The sequence below is a fragment of the Lytechinus variegatus genome, chromosome 2 (assembly GCF_018143015.1).
Source record: "Lytechinus variegatus isolate NC3 chromosome 2, Lvar_3.0, whole genome shotgun sequence".
Classification (NCBI taxonomy): Eukaryota; Metazoa; Echinodermata; class Echinoidea; order Temnopleuroida; family Toxopneustidae; genus Lytechinus; species Lytechinus variegatus.
In genome coordinates this window covers 11,653,098-11,672,225 of record NC_054741.1, presented here as the reverse complement: position 1 = coordinate 11,672,225, position 19,128 = coordinate 11,653,098, and the positions used below count along the sequence as shown (strand labels likewise).

General features: G+C 35.6%; 1 protein-coding gene across 1 annotated transcript in view; it reads left to right on the top strand.

Moving 5' to 3' along the window:
• Nucleotides 1-19,128, top strand: part of LOC121407320 — a 56,645-nt gene that overhangs the window by 20,688 nt on the left and 16,829 nt on the right. The window contains exons 2-18 of the mRNA XM_041598355.1: nucleotides 239-440; nucleotides 2,519-2,587; nucleotides 3,857-4,398; nucleotides 5,173-5,469; nucleotides 5,953-6,140; nucleotides 6,867-7,132; nucleotides 8,106-8,270; nucleotides 9,020-9,162; nucleotides 9,917-10,018; nucleotides 11,358-11,472; nucleotides 12,220-12,326; nucleotides 12,784-12,882; nucleotides 14,409-14,481; nucleotides 15,367-15,464; nucleotides 15,655-15,856; nucleotides 17,584-17,814; nucleotides 18,838-19,106. Of these exons, the coding sequence (XP_041454289.1) occupies nucleotides 311-440; nucleotides 2,519-2,587; nucleotides 3,857-4,398; nucleotides 5,173-5,469; nucleotides 5,953-6,140; nucleotides 6,867-7,132; nucleotides 8,106-8,270; nucleotides 9,020-9,162; nucleotides 9,917-10,018; nucleotides 11,358-11,472; nucleotides 12,220-12,326; nucleotides 12,784-12,882; nucleotides 14,409-14,481; nucleotides 15,367-15,464; nucleotides 15,655-15,856; nucleotides 17,584-17,814; nucleotides 18,838-19,106 (3,096 nt within the window). The 5' untranslated portion in view covers nucleotides 239-310. The remainder of the gene's footprint in view (nucleotides 1-238; nucleotides 441-2,518; nucleotides 2,588-3,856; nucleotides 4,399-5,172; nucleotides 5,470-5,952; nucleotides 6,141-6,866; nucleotides 7,133-8,105; nucleotides 8,271-9,019; nucleotides 9,163-9,916; nucleotides 10,019-11,357; nucleotides 11,473-12,219; nucleotides 12,327-12,783; nucleotides 12,883-14,408; nucleotides 14,482-15,366; nucleotides 15,465-15,654; nucleotides 15,857-17,583; nucleotides 17,815-18,837; nucleotides 19,107-19,128) is intronic.

The following is a 19,128-nucleotide window of genomic DNA, read 5'->3' as shown; positions in this document are numbered from 1 at the left end:
CACTGCTGCTATATTGAACCGCGTGATGCAGGTGAGACGGCCAGAGGCATTCCACTTGTTAAAAAAAAAATAAGGGCACAAAAATGCCTGCTTTGTATGTAAACAGACTTGTTTCATACGGTATTGCAAGAAAGATGTTTGATATCCATTGTGTTCTGTTAAGAGGGGGCATGAATCAAAATAACCCAGTCACTTTTTGTAATTTATTATTTTTGTCTTTACAAATATGAATCAACAGACCTATAGTTACCTTCTTTGTGAAGTAATGGAAATTGATTATTCCTAATGACCATCTGAACTGAGGGGTGTCATGGGAACCAAGGTCTCCAAGAACCAAGGGGACACAGCCTCCAAGAAAGTAAAAGCCGTTGCTGCTTTCCAACTTGCAGGACAGAACACCAAGCTAAAGAGAGCAGCTCAGCTTGCAAAAGTTACAGCCTGTGAGTACACTATGATATCATTCATGTCCATGATAATAGTAAGAAGCGATTTATGTTTGCTGATTATCAAATTTTTGTTGGAGAGGAAACTTCCTTGTTCCAGACTTCATATGCTAAATATCTTGGTTTGATCAGTAAGGTTGTAAGGACCTTATTTGCAACCATTTGACATTTTAATTGCAAATTTTAATGAATCGACCAATTGTGATCAGTCACCCCAAAATCAACAATAAATTGCCAGGGAAGATTCTCTGTAAATATAGCCAAAAAAGTAACTTGATGTTAAGAAAAAAAGAACATCGGCTTATTTTCTGAAAGAGTAAGTCTTCTTAATACTGTAAAGTTTTGACACAATATACAAGAATTTCTTTGACCCCATTTTTGGTGAACTGCTTGGTTCTTAATTATTCTTTTTAACCTCTGATTTTTTTGTATTCAATCAGTACGTAAATTTTTTTTTTATTGTTGATCAACTTTAAGAAGTTATGTATTATTCTAAAAATTATTTTAGGTGTTTTCTTGGTTCAGGGGTGGCTGGTCACATTTTACCTATATGATACTAAGCTATGTTGTCTATTTCTAATAAAACAATCAATACTTATTGATTGACAACACTTATGACTTATTTTATGATGTAAAGCTGACTTGGAATAGTGATTTTCTAACAACACCTGTTAGATTAGTAGATGATTACTACTTAATTCAGTGATGTAACTTTTCCGGAAATTGCCGGATTTCCGGTATTTTCATGAAATCTCAACTTTTCCGGTTTTCCCTCCCTCGAAAGTTGCCGGAAAACCCGGCCCCTTCGAAATTTCACGATCGGCACGTTCTAAAAAAAGACGATCGATCGCCAATGTGTTTTGTACATGTGCTTTGCTTGCCACGTGAATCGCGACATCTCGGCTACTGAGAAATTCGCTCTGATTACGTTACGGTCAGTATACAGTGTATACTGACCGTAATTACAGTATTCAATGCACAGAACGCTCGCTGTCTGAAATTCTGATGGTCGAGCTGTCGCGAGTTGGCTTGAATGCGGAAGTGAACCCTGGATCGCAATTTCCACACACAAACACATGCACATGTGCCGCACATATTTTGTTTGCCAACCTCTCGTTCGGACTGTGATTTAACTCGGAATTAACAGCTTAAACATTGCTTGGATAATTTTGTTATTGAAGTGATCGGATCAGCATTACATTTTTTATGGTGCTTAATATTTTTTGTGCAAGAATTCGCGAATTTGTTTGAATTGTAACTTGCAATTTGACAGTACTTTTAAATTCGTTCTCGCTTGAAAATGGATGGTACCGTACATCGTGTAAATCAAAAGGACCTACACAAAAGGTAATTTTTTTTACAATTTAAACCCTGGAATGGCCTCTCCTGTGGCCCCAAATGTGCAATAATGCTCTGGCTTCGGGGGGCTTCGCCCCCCGACCCCCACCGGGGCGTTGCCCATGGACCCCCGGCCGTAAGGCGCGAGAGCTTCGCTCGCTCCGCTTCGCATTTTCGGGTTTTTATACAAAACTCCAGTTACATCCCTGTTAATTTACTTAATCTTTTTCTGAGTTACCCATTAGATTAAATCTCTCCTGTTTTTCATCACTCATTTATCTCTGGTTTACAGAGTTATTATGAGAAATAAGGGAAATGTACAATCTCAAAGATTTTTTTTTTTTTAGATACAAGGATGCATTACAATCATACATACAAACATGAAAATAATATAGACAATGGCTTTGTCAAGTACAAAATGAATCAAAGTACCAGTATGATAATTGTAATCATTTAAATGTTGTTGATTGTAACCTGATGTAATCATGATATTTCCAGAGCACAAATGCTACATTTTTAAATGCTAAATATTGGTAAATTCAAACGGAATGTAATAAACTTTTCATTTTGTTTTATTTAGTTTTATAATATCCACTCATACAATTCTGATTTCTATTCAATGTGATTGAATTTCTGTGTTGAAACTTTTAGCTGGATGAATGTGTAATGTGGTGCCATTTAACTCTTTTAATATATATGGTAATTACTTTCTTCTGCCTTTCTTTGTATTGTTTTAGCTGCAAAAGTTGATGTTAAGAAAGTAGATCTGAATCTTCCTCCCAAACCGCCATCCTCTCCTGCTGTTGGTGAGTAATATCCAATTCATGCATGCTTGCTCCTGAATAACCTGGGCCCCCATCTAAAAAAGAGTTACAATCGATCCAATCAACCTCAGCTGTATGGAAATCCATCAATACTATACTTTTTTCTCCAGGAAATTTGCACAATCTCCTTAGTCAACAAAGACTGAGATGAACACTGAATCTTCAAGGGAACGATGTTATGTAGAAAATATTTAGAACATTTAGAACAATATCTAAAATTTGCATTTTAGATATTGACTTTGCTGGCCGTCCATAGTTGTTTATTGGATCAATTGCAACTCTTTGTAAGACAGGGCCCTGGAGTCTACTTCATAAAGCTGTTTGTAGGACATTCATGTCTAGTGCTCAGTGGGATAATCTAATGTTGCTCTGTTTTAAGATAATGAGAGTACAGTTCATATATGAGCCTATTAACAGAGTTTTGAATATAATGAATGTCCATTCAGATACTTGTTGGAAATGAGAATTTTATCTAAAAAGATCAAATTTAACTGTAGCTGAGGGGTAAAATGATGAAGAAATGCATTTAGAATCAAAGAAAGGGCGGTCATGCATGCCTTAATAGATATTCTTGGTCTAATTTCCAGATATGTGCTGTCTTCATTCGGGCTGAACAATTTGCTCCATTGCATTTTGTCTAACTGGCTCTTGGTCTAGTTGCCACAAGGTTTAATGGCTTCCTGTTCATATTAATCACTTGGTCTAATTACCAATACATCTTTGCCAAGGTGCAAATTAACCATGGACTTGATTAGACTAAATGAGGTTAGCCAAACAGCATATTAGAAGAGTTGTTTTTGGAACCAATTGGACTTTAGACTATATGGCTATTAGGAGACAAACTAGTTTTATACAAACTGTAGTTAGACCTTCATGGAGTCTGACCTACTGTTCATTATACTAAAAGTGGATACAGATCTCATCCACTTGAGATATAAATTTTCATATATTAATTTAGTATAAAGCTAAAGTTGGAAGATATTGAAGATTCAAAGATTAAAACATAATTATTGACATAAAAGTGTGTGGAATTATGGAGGAAATTAAGAGCCTGTAATATATCTTAACTTTGTGATTTTTCTAGCATCTATAATCAGATTTAGTTGAAAAACTAATATTTTTAAAATAATTTTTATGGAAAGAGAAGGTGCAAACTTGGGAAGTAAGTAAAAAAGGATATAGTTGCCTAATGTCTTTAATTTAAAGTAAATCATTAAATGTCTTGCACTCTTTTTTATATGCACTTCTCAGCCAATCATGCTTGCGTTGAAGCTTCTACTCTTTGTGGGTTTCCTCTACCGTCCCTCATCGACGCCAAGTTTAATGTCAATGCAAAACATGGTGGGGGAACTGCCTTACTTATGCTCACAAGAGGCAAGAAAGACAGCGATTCATCTGAAATCACTTTGCTTAGATGCGGTTTTGATGGCAACCACTATTCCATCAAGTCATTGGCTCAAGGTGGTGAACACAGTATCTACAATTGGAACGAGGTCTTCACCGACCCTCAAGGATTCCTCCAACCAAAGTTGCTCTTTGGGAAATCCCATGCCACTGTCCTCTCCAACTTGGTGCAGTTTGGCCATGGCGGTTGCGGGGTTTTGTTCGAAGGGCCCAAGGCCGGAATCTTAAATTCATCTGCCAGCATTGTCCCGACGCCTCCCATCAGTTCAGTATCTGACGCAGACGGCTCGTGTGCTTTGGTGATATGCAGCGCCCAGCCTAATAAGTCAGGAGCAGTACAGAGTCAGACATACCTTGTTCATTTTCAGCGAGATGGCCATGTCAAACCGGTTAGTATGATGTAACAAAGTATCAAGGACTTTGTGGCAAACAATGCCCTTGTCATAGGCACCACATTCAAAGGGATGCAAATGAAAGACATTTGAAGGAATAAAAGGGGAGGGGAAGAGGAAGATTTAATCTGCTTAACAACAAACACAGTTAGCGATGTCAACATTTGAAATTGAACGATTGTAGCATTTTGCCTCAGTGGCAAAAGTTGGAAGGGCACAATCTTAGCCCTCACCCTGGTTTCTAATAATAGGGCAGTACTTGACAACATTGGCACACTTGTCGTATATTACATAATCTATAATTTTTGTAGTCAATCTCTGAAGAAATTAAACTTTGATCAATTTTGAATCAGTTACCCTAATATATGCATGAAATTATAGACATGGGCCTGTTTCCATATGAGTTGCTATTATGGTAACTTTCCCATCCTATGGTAACGTCCATGAAATCTTTGAGTTTGATTGGCTATTGATCATTGTAAACTATGGTAGTTACCATTGAATGTTAAGGTTCTTTAATAATGATGTGATTGGACCATGACATAGATTGATTTGAATCATCAAAATTATAACAAAATATAATAATACAAAAAAATTGTATGTACAGTATATCATTTAGGTTGTAAATTGTCAGTTTGTAGAAGCTCTACAGAATACTCACATACCACCAAATACTTTTACCTTTATTATATTTTCCAACAATTCAGGTAAATTTAATCATTATTTGAATTGGACAATAAAGAAAAATAAAAATTTTATTCCCATGTCAAGGTTCCCTTGGTGCCTGATGGAAGTGACAGTTTTACCATGAGGACCTACGATGGAAAAACACTCGAACTCTGTGGGCCATCTTACAGTCACTTTGTAGTGTTTCACAGCAAGAGCGCTGCCTTTGCAGAGGATCACCATGACAAACCTAGAGGAAAGGTTGTCCATCTCCAGGAGTTTAGCGGGATCAACCCAACCACTCTCCTTGAGGATACCTCTAACTTTGTAGGCCGGTCCATGCTGGTCATGTGTTCTCATAGCTTACAGGACGAAGACTCAACAACATCAGCTCTTTATCAGGTATCAAGATGTTGGTATGAACACTTGTCTTTTTAAAGGCCACCTACCCATAGCAGTCTTTTATTTCATCTTCCCCTCTTTAGATGTTAGATTTCATTATGCCTGGGAGTAAAATTAATCTTTGATGTTTAAAAACTAAGTGCATGATAACTAATTATATTTACCGTATGCTCAAATTTAATGAATTCTAAACATTGTCTCTCAAGACATGACAAATACGGCCATGCCGGTGACAGTGCATCATTCAGCTCTGTCGATATGCACGTCATAGGTGCTCTACTTGGACACTCGACTGAGTCAGTGCGCACATTATGTGTGACCAGTGGTTGGCCATGTTAATGATTTTTTTTTCTTTTTCTAATAATCCAGGAAACTTGATGAAAATTATTCAAACTATTATATTGTCGTTATACCCTGGCGACCAATTAAATAGTAGTAGTAGTACGCAAGAAGATATCATGTTTTATTGTTATGGACTTTCAGGTGACCCTGATGAAAGGTCAAGCTGGTGTTGCTTACATTGCTGGAATGTCCGGTGTCCTGCAATCTGCAGACGTGTGGACCATCACAATGACCAACGAGAAAGCCCTTCAGATTGTTGGACCTAAAGGGCCATGCCGCTATTCACTATTCTCAAACATTCCAGAAGATGTTCTAAACCCAAACGATAGGTAATCATTCTCCTGTCTGTCCAGTAAAATGCAGCTTCTCATCTTTTAGAGAGACTTTTGTAATATCCAGGGCATTTGCACATCAAGAACAATATCCTTTGGTTTCTCAATATACCCTTAGAAGAATATGATCAATCTTTTAGTTTTCAAATAAATAATTCAGTAACTTTAAGTTGGAGAGGCGCTACGAGTCAGTTATTAAGTAGGGATGCATTTATTGGTGGTAGTAATCCAAAGTGTTGAGTCAGGTTGTGTCCCCACCTCAAACTGAACCTTGCAAAAACTTGCCTACATGATGTAGATCCATGTATCGATCATAGGCACTTGGAAGTTTGTAAAAATATTGGATGCTAACTTCAGCTCATTGTGAAAATACGATAAAGAATGAGATTTTTATTATGTTGGTATGTACATGTATATGTACATATACGTGAAAGTATGAATAGCCTTGTGCACTGTCTAAGATTAGGCTTCTTAGGTAAAAAATGACAAAATGATGGACTCCCTTGTTGATATTTTCACATTGTCTAGTATGGATATTCAGTCCCTGATGTATCTAATCAGGCACTCAGATGTCAGTCATAGAAGACTTTCTACTGTCTACAATATTAGGTTCATTACTTAAACAGGTATTTTTAAACATGTTCATAATCAGAAAATTACATGCTCATGCCTTGGTTGTAATACCAACTGATAAAATATATATATGCTTGTCCTTGGATGCAGGTGTTTACCTCGATTCTGCCTCGCAACAGGGGATTCAGAAACCATAGAGGGTGGCCTGATCATAGATGATGATAACTTGACCGTCTGGGTGGACAGTATGACCAAGGTCTTGGTCACTTGTGATGGGGTCACTATCCAGGAGGTGGAGGGAGGAAACTGGTTGGAACAGCCAGACGGTAGATTGGCATTCAAGAGGGAGTTGACCGAGAAGGAGAGAAGCACTGGACTGAAGTTTTATCGAGCGTTTGCTGTCGTGAAAGATATTAGTGAGTCTGACGCATTTCAGAATGTTGGGTCATTAAAAAAATGTTAATGATCTGATGAAATTGTGCCCCTGTATCTTATAATTGATGATACTGTTTTCAAATATGTGGACTCCAAAGCAATAATTTCATGTTTGGTATTCCGATGGCATTGATCAAAGCCCAGCTAAAGCTTTGGTAGAGCGTAAAAAATGGGAATCAAACTTGTGTGTCATCCTCCTAACATGCCAGTCTTACAGAAGTGCAATAGCCACATTTTTTTCAACTACCAATTATGTAAATTTAAATTACAAAGATTTGCGATTGATCCGATCAATTGTTACTATGGAAAGCCAGTTGCATCAACATCAATTAAGCATGATTTTCAAAATATTTTCTAACTATAATGTATATTCATGCAGTCATTGTTTTCTTGAAAATTTGCTGTGCTTCTCTTTGTTTGTCAAAGACATTGTGCAAATTTCCCATAGAAATTATGACACTGATGGATTTCCATTGAGTTACGATTGATTGGATCAATCCTAACTCTTTGTAAGATGTGGCCCTGATGTATCCATAGAACTAATGTTTTCTATATTTCATATTATTAACAGATCGAGCTGATTTATCTACTGAACTAGGGGTCTCCCCTTAATTGCGTGTTCTATATATCTCATGTTCTATTGGATGAAGCTGATGTATCTACCAAACTAGGGAATTTTCACTATTTCTGTGTTCTGTATTTGGATTTCCCTTATTTCTATGTTATGTTTCTTGTTACTATTAGATGGAGCTGATGTATCAATAGAACTAGGGGATTCCTCTTATTTCTATGCTATGTTTCTTGTTACTATTAGATGGAGCTGATGTATCAATAGAACTAGGGGATTCCTCTTATTTCTATGCCTTGTTTCTTGTTACTATTAGATGGAGCTGATGTATCAATAGAACTAGGGGATTCCTCTTATTTCTATGCTATGTTTCTTGTTACTATTAGATGGAGCTGATGTATCAATAGAACTAGGGGATTCCCCTCATCAGGTGATCAAGGAGCCTCCTGGGGTAGCCTATGCTTTGAATTGCGGTGGACCGGCATATGAAGCACTCAATGGAGTCGTCTTCAATAACACTCAGATGCAGTTTAAACCCAATGAATTTGGGGGTAAGTCTACATCTTAAATCTTAACAGCATCTATTGCTCTCCCATTTGTAACAATATATTTTGGGAATTAGAAATAAGAAAAAAAATGTCAGAGAATTTAACTTTCAATTTACAATAATTATGATAATATATATCTTTCATCACCGAAATATGGCATATAGTCTGTAATGAATTCATCCCATATGTTGGTATGGAACAATAAATAAGTATTCGAATGACAGCCAAAGATTTAGTATAAACATGATTATTTCAGTTTGCATTGTATTCATTGAAAGAGATATTTAAGCTAAAAAGACTAAAATATGGATACTTTTCATCTCGAGAAACAGTGCAATACCAGTCCACCAATTGTCAGCTATAGATTCATATTTGTTGTTGGTTCCATTGTTATAAGCTTTGGGTCAGGAAATGATTGCTCGTGTAATGAGCCAAACATTTAAGGGCACTTCATGACAAATGTGGCAAAATGTCACAATCAAGCGAAAGAAGCAAATTGAGAAAAAAAAATGTTATCATATTTTATTGTTCATTCTCTTTCCTTTTCACCTAATTTTTTTCTCTTCTGCTGGTTGTGGAACTGCTTCAATCTATTATTTTTTTTTTGGGGGGGGGAGGGTTGTAGTGTTGCGATATTCCCCTGACTTCTGATAAAGCAATAATATTGCATAATAACATGTAATAAACAAAAAAAATCCAACATCTATGGAATAATGAGAAACAAGAATTTGTGCCTTTTTCTTCACCTATAGGTCTCAAGTGCATCAACAAGTTTGGTTGTCACACCCCACAAAATCGCAACCTTTATGCGCTGTTGGGAAATACATATGATCCTTATCTCTTCAGCACACACAACCGAACACACAATGGTTTTGTGGATACCATGAAATTTCCGGTAAGTGCAATTATTGAATGCCAATCAAACGTTATGGAGTTAATGGTGTAGTGACATGGTGCTCTATTTTATGTAGCTTGTTAACATTATCATCATCATCAACATCATCCGGGGGGGAGGAGTCACTTTCATTGACGAATAGATACCATGGGAGACCATAAAACATGTAAAAAGGGTTTTTTTTTCAAGGGCACGTTACGACGTACGTAATGTAATAAGGATGTCAAAAACACTAAAATAATGAATAAAGGGTATATGTTTCGCAAGGAAAACTATGCATGTACGGTCCAATTTGCGAGGGTATAAAAAGAATAAGATACTTTATAAAAGATGTACTTTGTGCCCCAACACTAGGTGTTTAGGGTCCAATTTGAGCGAGGTGCATGGGTTGGTACTAAACCCAATGAAAGCAAAGTTAAAGCCAAGTCATGTCCGTGACATAACAATTAAGATATCATTGTACTTGTATAGGGGTTCAATTCACGGAATACTTGTCAAGGGTACCATTTTGTTTCCAATAGATCTACTTGTTAAGGGTAGGGTTTTGCACACCAACTTTTGTTAAGGGGTGCATTTTCAGAACATGGAAAATACTTGTTTAAGGTGCTTTACGTAACCCCATGGTCATGCATGGTATCCACTCGTCAATGGAAGTGGCCCCCCCCCCCCTCGGGCTTCATCCCCATTATTGAAATTGAAATAGAGAGAATTATTTTTAAAGTAGATGTGTTCTTTTTATTATTACCATTCACAGTTACCATTACAAGCTGGAGACTACATGCTACGTCTTCATGCTGTAGGAGCAGATTTGACGAAGAGTCGTATTTATGACAATTCTTCAGACTACACGAGTCAAGTAGGTCTTCAAATTCTTCAATTTTTAGTTGATTTTAAAGATTTGAGCTGTAAGGTCCTGTTTTTATACCTGCGCCTGTGCATGTTGTAACATTGAAGCCCTGAAAAAAAAATTACAACTGAAAATTGTTATTTAGTTGATCAAAAAATGGAAAATGTATAAGTGAACAAAACACCATCCTCATTTCATTCTACTACATGTATGTGTGTTACAATTATTATCTCCAGCAGAAAAGTCCAATGATGATTTTTTTTAGTCTTTAAAGCGTCTGCATCATTTTTTTTTCTTTTGGTGTTTTTTATATTCCATGTGAGCAATACTAAATACAACTCATGACAAAGCTTTTTATTAAAACACCAACACCTGTGTAGAATCAATCAATTTCTATAAAGGTGGCATATAGGATAATAATTTAAAAATACTGTGACACAGAAACTTCAGTCGGGCTTGTGACATATCTTTAATGGAATTGTGAAGAATTGACGTATCGTGTATTTCAGGCAAAAAAATCTTCCTTGGAATACTAGTACTATGAAACACAGACATTATTCCCATTACCAAGCCAAAAACTCACCATAGCATCTCAGGCAGAGGATCATAAAAATGACATTTTCCTTACCAATATATTATTCCCGAACCCCACAATAATTCAAGTCAAGAAAAAGTGGTAGGTGAATATCATTACTTGACATTACATGATACATTTATATTCATTGGAGTGATCTATTCAAATATATCATGGTTTTTACATCTGTTGATAATGGAATAATTAAATATGCAATATTGTACAGCCTTATTCAGACTACCTTTGATAAAATGCTGCTGATGTTCCTTGTCTTGTTCAGTTCTTACAGTTGGAAACATCAAATTGAATTTTGCTATTCAATTGAAATTTGTCTGCATGAGTCTTATAATATGTTAATCTGACAAATGAAAGAGAAAAGAAAAACACAGAAGAGGGGTAGTATTAGAAGTAGTTGTAAGAATTGAAATCTATAGGGGCTGTGGGCAATTTGTTTTCTTGGTAAAGGAGTGAATACATACACGTATCATTAGAGTTCTTGATAAAAATCATGATTTTACGATTTTTATGATTATTATTATAATCATCATTTGTTATAGCAATATAAAAACATAAATACGGTACAGAGAAATGATAGCAGGATATTAAAAAATGCAAATATATATTGAAGTGACAAACAAGTGGGTATCAAAGGGCTCGCAAAAGTGAAACTCAAAACTGTTGCCCAGAGGTAGGTGTCCCCACACAAGCCTCTCGCAGGACATATTTTTCTGTAGACTTATATATTTTTATTGGATTATTTAATTTTTGTTGTAGCTCCTGAAACAGTTGGAGACGAAAGGCCATATCCACGCAGTAGGAACCACAGCTAAGACATGTGAGGTCCCAATCACAGTAGGTGATGAAGGCACTACACTGACCTTTCAAACAGGTGGGCTCTACGCTATTATAACGTTTTAACATTCTTTCCAGCCATTAATTTTCATGAGTAATAAATACATGAGTCCATATCTGAACTTTGGTTCAATTTGCATCCTATCTATATATATCTCTAAAATTACAAGTGCAACTTATCAGCTTATTTTGACACTATATTCATTCATATTTGACTGGGAATAATTACTGAAATACGTCTCTTCATCGTTGAAACATGAGGAAAGAGATGGGAAACATTACAGGCAAGTACAATTTTGAAATTGGGGCTTCCCATAATTTTAACACAGAGTTTAATCATGGCCTATTAAGTTAAACCAGACTTGGGCCATAGGGTATTTATTTTGTGAATGCCCAAACTGCTCAAGGTGCTCAAGGCACTCATATATTAACCCAGCCATGGATCTTACTAGAATTTGGCTACCAATTTTGGTGCTTACAGCTGCTTTGGCATTTTTTTTCCCTGCCAGTCTCCTTGCGTGATCCTATCTGGATCAAGTGCAGCATGATGAATTTCATGCTTAGGAAAATGAATGCTATGGCTAGGATTTGAACCAACAGCTCTCCTCTATCTGCCCTCCTCCTTCTTTTTCTTCTCTTCTTTTCCTACTCCTTTTTTCCTTCTCCTCCTCCTTCTTTTTCTCTTCTTCTTTTTCTCTTCTTCTCCTCCAATGAATATTTGAAATTTTATAATCGGTATAGAGCAAAATCAAATCTTACAAATTCTTATTTTTTTTATCACTAGTTGGCGGTGATGTTTGTGTGTCAGGAATATTGGTATATGACAAGAATTTCAAGGAACCAACTCTCACACCAGAAGAGCAAGAAAAGGAAACCAAGACCAAACAAGAGGTATTTAATTTTTTTTCCAAAAAAAATTGAAGACAAATAATAACCAAATTTCTTATATTGACAACAAATAGGAATATTAAATTTTCATCTAGACATACAGATAAGTAATTCATAGAATTCTAATTACCTTCTCAATAATTTGATTCCAAAACCTAAAAAATAAAAGGAAAGACAGCAATGGAAAAAAAGTGTTTCCATTACAAAGATATAATGCTAATCAAATAAGGTCAAACTAATTCATTTTCCCAAATTAGAGATATATTACATTATTGGCATAGAGATGACTTATACATATATCAACAGTATGATCACAAACAGTTGAGGTACTCCAAGAAATCTTCAGTAGTTCACCTTGAAAAAAGAGTTTTTACTTTGTTTAGGTGTAATTGAAAGTGATCTTTTGGCTATTCTTTGAATTAACTTTGTATACTGTGATTCTCTCTTTCTATTTATTCAGCTTGCTGATAAATTACTACCATTGAACCGAACGTTCTCTTTGAAAGAAATGAAGATCGCAGGCTGGTCTCAAAACCTCCTTGAAAATGCATCCGGAGAGGTAGGGATTTTACTGTTATTTCTATAACACTAAGTAGTTTGAAGAATGGGGTTTATGGGAATTAGGACCGGGGGGGGGGGAGGTATTGCAAGAAAACATTTGCAATCAGATTTCCGTTGCTAATTTATGATTGAGATATCAATTTCAACTATGAAAAAATTGTTTTTTTACCTGTTGCAAGAAACAAACCAGCTGTCAAGTAGGAATTTGCAATGAATTGCCAGTTATGATTTGTTTTGTGAACTGGAGACTAAACCCAATTAGTAGTCTGTTGGGTGGTTGGTCCATTGTAAATATTGCTAATTTAATGATTGCACTAAGAGACGTTAGGTCCGTACTGTAAGTTATATAACCCTGAGTAGTTTAAAGAAGGGGGTTCATAGGAATCAGGACTTTGTCTGTTGGCTGGTTGGTCCATTCTAAATAAATATTTTAGGATTGCGTCACAAGAGGTAAGGTTTTGCTGTGCGAAATCTCACAGATTTCCGGATAAACAAGGAATTAACAAATTTCATGAAAAACTTAGATTAAAGCAGTTGAAATATTAAAAGAAAATAACAGTGAGAGTCATGAATCGAAATCCATTGAAACAGAACTGTTCATTAGTGGAAAATCTTCTGATCATACCTGTTTGCAGTATGGGTTCAAGCTTGATCAGCATACTGTGCAGTTCATCTATAGACAAAATTGTGCCTTTTTAATTTTTTTTTTGCTGTTTGCAATTACTTATTTTGGCAGTAACTCATCTTTTTAGATTTAGCACGAAAACATGGGAAAACTTTCATTTGCATTTTTGCATTTAACAATCATTTGCAGGCTATAATACATGGGGAGCACGCCATGAAATGATCTGTGATTTTTAATGAGAGCTCGTTATAAGCTAAAAAAATTATTTTACTTGATTGGCTGAAGGTAAATTTAGTGCAAATCACTGACAAAACATTGTTATGGTGTGTGTGCATAGGTTTGATTTGAGTAAAAATTGGGTAAAATATATTACATGTAGCATGAATCCTGCTGTAAAGATGCAGAGTATCTTTCAAAGCAATGTAGTCTCAATATGGTTGGAGGATTTTTACATCAGTAAGATGGGTGTTTCATAAAGCTATTTGTAAAGTTACGAAAAGTTTTATGCACGACTGGAACATGTTCTTTTTACATAGGGATATCACATAGCACAAGAAAGGATCACCAGTCGTGCGTTAAGTCATCCGTATCTTACGAACGAACAGCTTTATGAAACCCACCTGGTGAGGTGCTTAAATGGGTGATGTTTACTGCTGCACGATGTGGGTTTTCTGGGCCCTATTTCACAAAGCTTGTTATATTATCAATTACCCAGAAACAGTTTGAAGCTACTGAAATCATTCAATTTGATTGGCTGATAGTAATCTTGTTATAGATATTTTGCATTTGGTATAATGACAAGTCTTCATGAACAGGACCCAGGATCTTGTTGAATAAATCAAGGAATTTTCATATTGAAGTGTCATGTCTGTATTTGCTGTTGAATTTTGGTTTGATAGAACGGTGATATGGCACGCTGGAACTATGGTGGGGAATTCAAAATTGTTGACGGTGGTGATGGCACGGAGAAGCGTGAGTATAGGGGATTTTTGGAAAGCTTTGTTTGAATGGTGGAATAAAGCTTAGCATTTTTTTGTAGATGTGTAAATGGGTGGAAATTGTGACACATTTTGCTGCACATACAGTAATTGATATACGCTTCAAGTCTAAACTTAACATTAATGAAAAATGCATGGAATCACAATGATTCATTCCATCATGTCATGATTCATAATTTGATTTCCGTTCGTCAACTCCATTTCAATCTTGCTTCTTCTTTTCCTTTCTCCTTCCCTCAGTTTTTGTTACGCAGCACATCAAATTGATTTTTGATACACATTCTTAATCCTGGACCTTGTTATTGTGAAATCCATCCTATTTTGTTTTAGATCTGTAGCACCAATGTGTGTATAAGGAAGAATACCTGATCAAATGTAACCTTAGACTTTAAAAAATCTCAATTAGAATGAATTATTGATTAAAGAATAAATGAATGAATAAATAGACAAATGATTGAATAAATAAATGAATGAAAAAATAATCAAGAGAATAAATAAGTAAATAGATGAATAAATAAATAAATATATGAATAAATAAATGAATAAATAAGTAAGTAAATAAATAAATGAATAAATATATAAATAAATAAATGAATAAATAAGTAAATAAATAAATAAACAAATAAGTAATTAATAAATAAAATCTTATGTCTCATTTCATGAAATGTAACCATGATTGTTACATTGCAATTATTGTACATGCCATGGAGTTCTTGATTGTGATTGGCTGCCGAGTCCTGATGGGTAGTTGGAAAAGTCATCATTATAGTTGTAACTCTTAAGAAATAGGACACAGGTCAGTAAACCAGTTTAGATGATGCAACTTATTTTGTGCTTTCATATTAACTTTCCTTTGCAGAGTTTTTAACTTCGCATTTACCCTGTACCAAATCACAAGACATTGTTCTGACTCAACATTTCTCAGAGGAACATCTTGACACAGCCCCAGAGATTCAGGTATTGTTGTCATTACATTCTTATTATTATAAGCATCATTATCATTTCATTATTGTTACTGCCACCATTACATGTTTCTTACTATCGTTATTATTTTATTCATGCAACTTGATCATTTCCAACATTAAACAATACCATTCAACCCCATCAAAAATAAGTACATAATTGAACTTTGACCATATCCCATCAGGCATCGGAATCATTCCATGAAGGTTCATGTAAAGGAGGCTACTATAATCTCACTGTGACCCTAATGGACAAAAATGACCAGGTCATCGTTAAAAAGACGACTGGAAAAAAGGGCAGTATTGTGACTCCGGGATGGATCAAAGAAGCCTTTACTTTCAAGGATTACGGACGAGGCCTCAGAACGATCAATTTTACAAGCGTTGGTGAGATAAACCACATTAATTAGAGGTTAGAGAAATTAAACCTGGCACACACTTCAATATCGGCTGTGATAAGATTTTCAAATAATTTGTAAAAGCTTTTGATATGAACAATCCAACTAGTTAACTAAAGGACCGAAGTTCTGAATAGTTGTATGAATACTATAATAAAAGTTTCAGTCTATTCCAAACCTCCCTGTAAGGATAATGTCATATTCAATTCCAAATCGTTATGACGTCATCATTGGCTGCAATTTGAAGCCGATTTAGAATTTAATCTGACCACAAGGCAAGCAAGCAGCAAAGCAGAATTCATGGTAACCAAATTGAATTTATGTTCAGTCTCTGATGGATTAAAATGCTCAGTTGCAGACATCTTGAAAATGTCCGCATGAATTTTGTTCTTTCTTTTTTGTTCTTCCTAAGTGCTTTTTTTTATCCATATGAACATTATAGTGAATACAAAACACATCAAACGTTCAGGGATGTTTTTTCTAGGAAACTGTAAATTTTCCTGTCATATATCTCTCTCCCATCTTTTCAGAGGCAAACCAATCAAAATCACTATTAGTTCTGAGTGGTAGCCACTCTAACCAACAGAAAGGCAGTGGGGCATGTGATGCGCTTAGTTACAGAGAGAGAGATGGAGCTGAGTAGAATTGTAGAAAACGACAGAAAAAAGGGAATAACAGAGAAAAAAGAGCAATTGATAATTAGGGCCTAGGGCTTAGTTACAGAGAGAGAGATGGAGCTGAGTAGAATTGTAGAAAACGACAGAAAAAAGAGCAATTGATAATTAGGGCCTGACTGCTTGTAGCATGAAAAATATTTTTGAAAATATTCACATAAGATGAGTGAAATTAATACAACAATCTAATTTGAATAATATCACTGTATGCTTGACATGTAGTCGGTATGGTATCAGGATATTATGGTACTAAAGAAATGACAAAACTTATGAGAGCGAGACCCTGTCATAAATTTTATCATATTCTTTGCTTGTATACTGGGATTATGCGTATTTGTTAAAGCATACTTTTTGTGTTAGCTAAATGTATGACAAAATTTTTTGACAATTTTAATGAGAGAATATAAATTCTGTCATATCTCTGAGAAAAAAAGATATAAAGAACAGACAATGTTCAGAATACTGCCCCAGGATTTTATTGAACAAGACTTTTTCATTGTCTTTATAGTCTGTATTCTGAATAGTTTAGTTTAATTTAGACCATGTTCTTACTCTGTGCCTAAATTATAGTAAGCCAAAAATGTCAACTTTTTGTTGATATTTCATGTCTCTAATGTTTACTATTTTGGTTATGGAATTGTGCTACAATTGTTAATTTATCTTTCTTCTACTACTTTATACCAGAGTTTAGATTGAACCTAAGTTCAGAATACTCATCAATAGACTTCATTATTGGGGCTATTAGGGTTAGAGGAATCACTCAAGATTTGGAAAATATGATTAAAGGCAGAATTCTGTCAAGTAGAAAATGCTACTCCTAGCACAACCCAATAGGCAGCTCAAAAGATTCAAAGCAGTTTTTGGTATGCTGTACATATACCAGTGAGTTTTAATTATTTAAATCATTACATTGAACATGACTGTATGAATAAGAAGAATTAACCTCAGTTTTACCACTGCTCGCATAGTTTATAAACAAATGTCAAAATTTATGAAATGTTTAAACTTTGTTTTCAAATTACTTGAATCTTGTCGGAACTAGGTCACGATGATAAAGGTTGGGCAGGTCACTTTGGAATCCGTATGTCTGCCGCTGTGGTGCGTGTGATGAGTGAAGTCAGCCCAGCAAGTGGAGATGAGTATTCAGACGTTGAGACAATTACACCTGAAGATCGCAAACATGAAATCTCTTCTTTCTTGAATCAGCTGCAAGAGGACTATCGAGATACTCTGAAGTTTATGCTTATGAAACCCTCTGCCAGTAAACAAAAAGGTACTGATGTAATACGTGTATGGGGAACAGCAAGTCTACACTGTACATTCAATTTTCTTTGTTGAAATAATCGCATTCAATATTTTGAAATCATGCATAGATTTCTTATTTCGTGAATGATATCATTTTGAATAGGGTAACAGAAGAATTGCAGTTCCATAATACAATCAATCTTCTTGCACATGTTATTCATGGATAAAAGAACAAGGGGTCAAGGTGGTGTTTTAAGAGACCATTCCACTATCACGATCTGAAACCCCCATCTATCCCAATCATTAGATCGCCGGAGAGCGGGATAGGGATCTGATGAAATCGGGAGCAGCGTAATAACAACGTTGTGAAGACGGGGTAACAGCGAGCATTTTATTCAGATCATCGTGATTGGCTAAAAAATTTAAACATGTTCAAAATTTCATGCTGCTCTTCCCAATCAGAAAACGCCCATTTTGAAAAGCGTGGGAAGTTGAAAAAGCGTAAGCAACACGACGCACAGTCATGAAATAAGCGTAGTCAGGTATTTCCTGGCATACTAACAGCAGCACGTAATGAATCCCCCGTTCCTTGGGAAAACTTATATTACTGCAAATTATTTTTCGCTGACTCCCGGTAAAATGGTTCATTTTTCCCGGATCCTGCCCGATTTGAAGGTTCGTTAAATTGTAGCCAAATCGGCGCAGTGGAACAGAGGCTTTATTTTATGTATAACTTTATGAATTCTTGTGACTGCACTCATTCCAATTCTCAGTACTTTGTGTTCCATCATCTTAAGTTGAAGTCATATCTACATGAAGTTCACATGCATTTAAGAGCAAAGTTTTTTAATTGTCAGTTTTTTCAGTAATATACAAAGTTCCCTCACATTTTCATACCAGTATGCCTTTCTTAACTTCTTGGAACCTCTAACCGTTTTTCTTATAGGATTACCTACAACTTCTCAATATGATACATGTCTGACATGATCAATCTTAGTATAATGTAATATTGTGTTTATTCTTTTTGTCCCACTCCCTCCAAATTTCAAAGCTACCGTAAACGTAACAGCCAATCCACAAAGTGCGGAAATAACCCTTAATACAAGGAAGCCATCATCCAAGCGTGAAATCAGAGTCTTTGTATCGAGCACGTTCCGAGACTTTGAGGAAGAAAGAGAGATTATCATCAAGAAGGTCTTCCGTGAGATCAATCGGCTTTGTCTAGATCGAGGAGCCTTCTTTACCTATGTTGACCTTCGTTGGGGTATCACAGAGGAGCAGACTAAAAGTGGAAGAACCATTGAGATATGCCTAAGAGAGGTAAGTAGTCACACTATTTGAT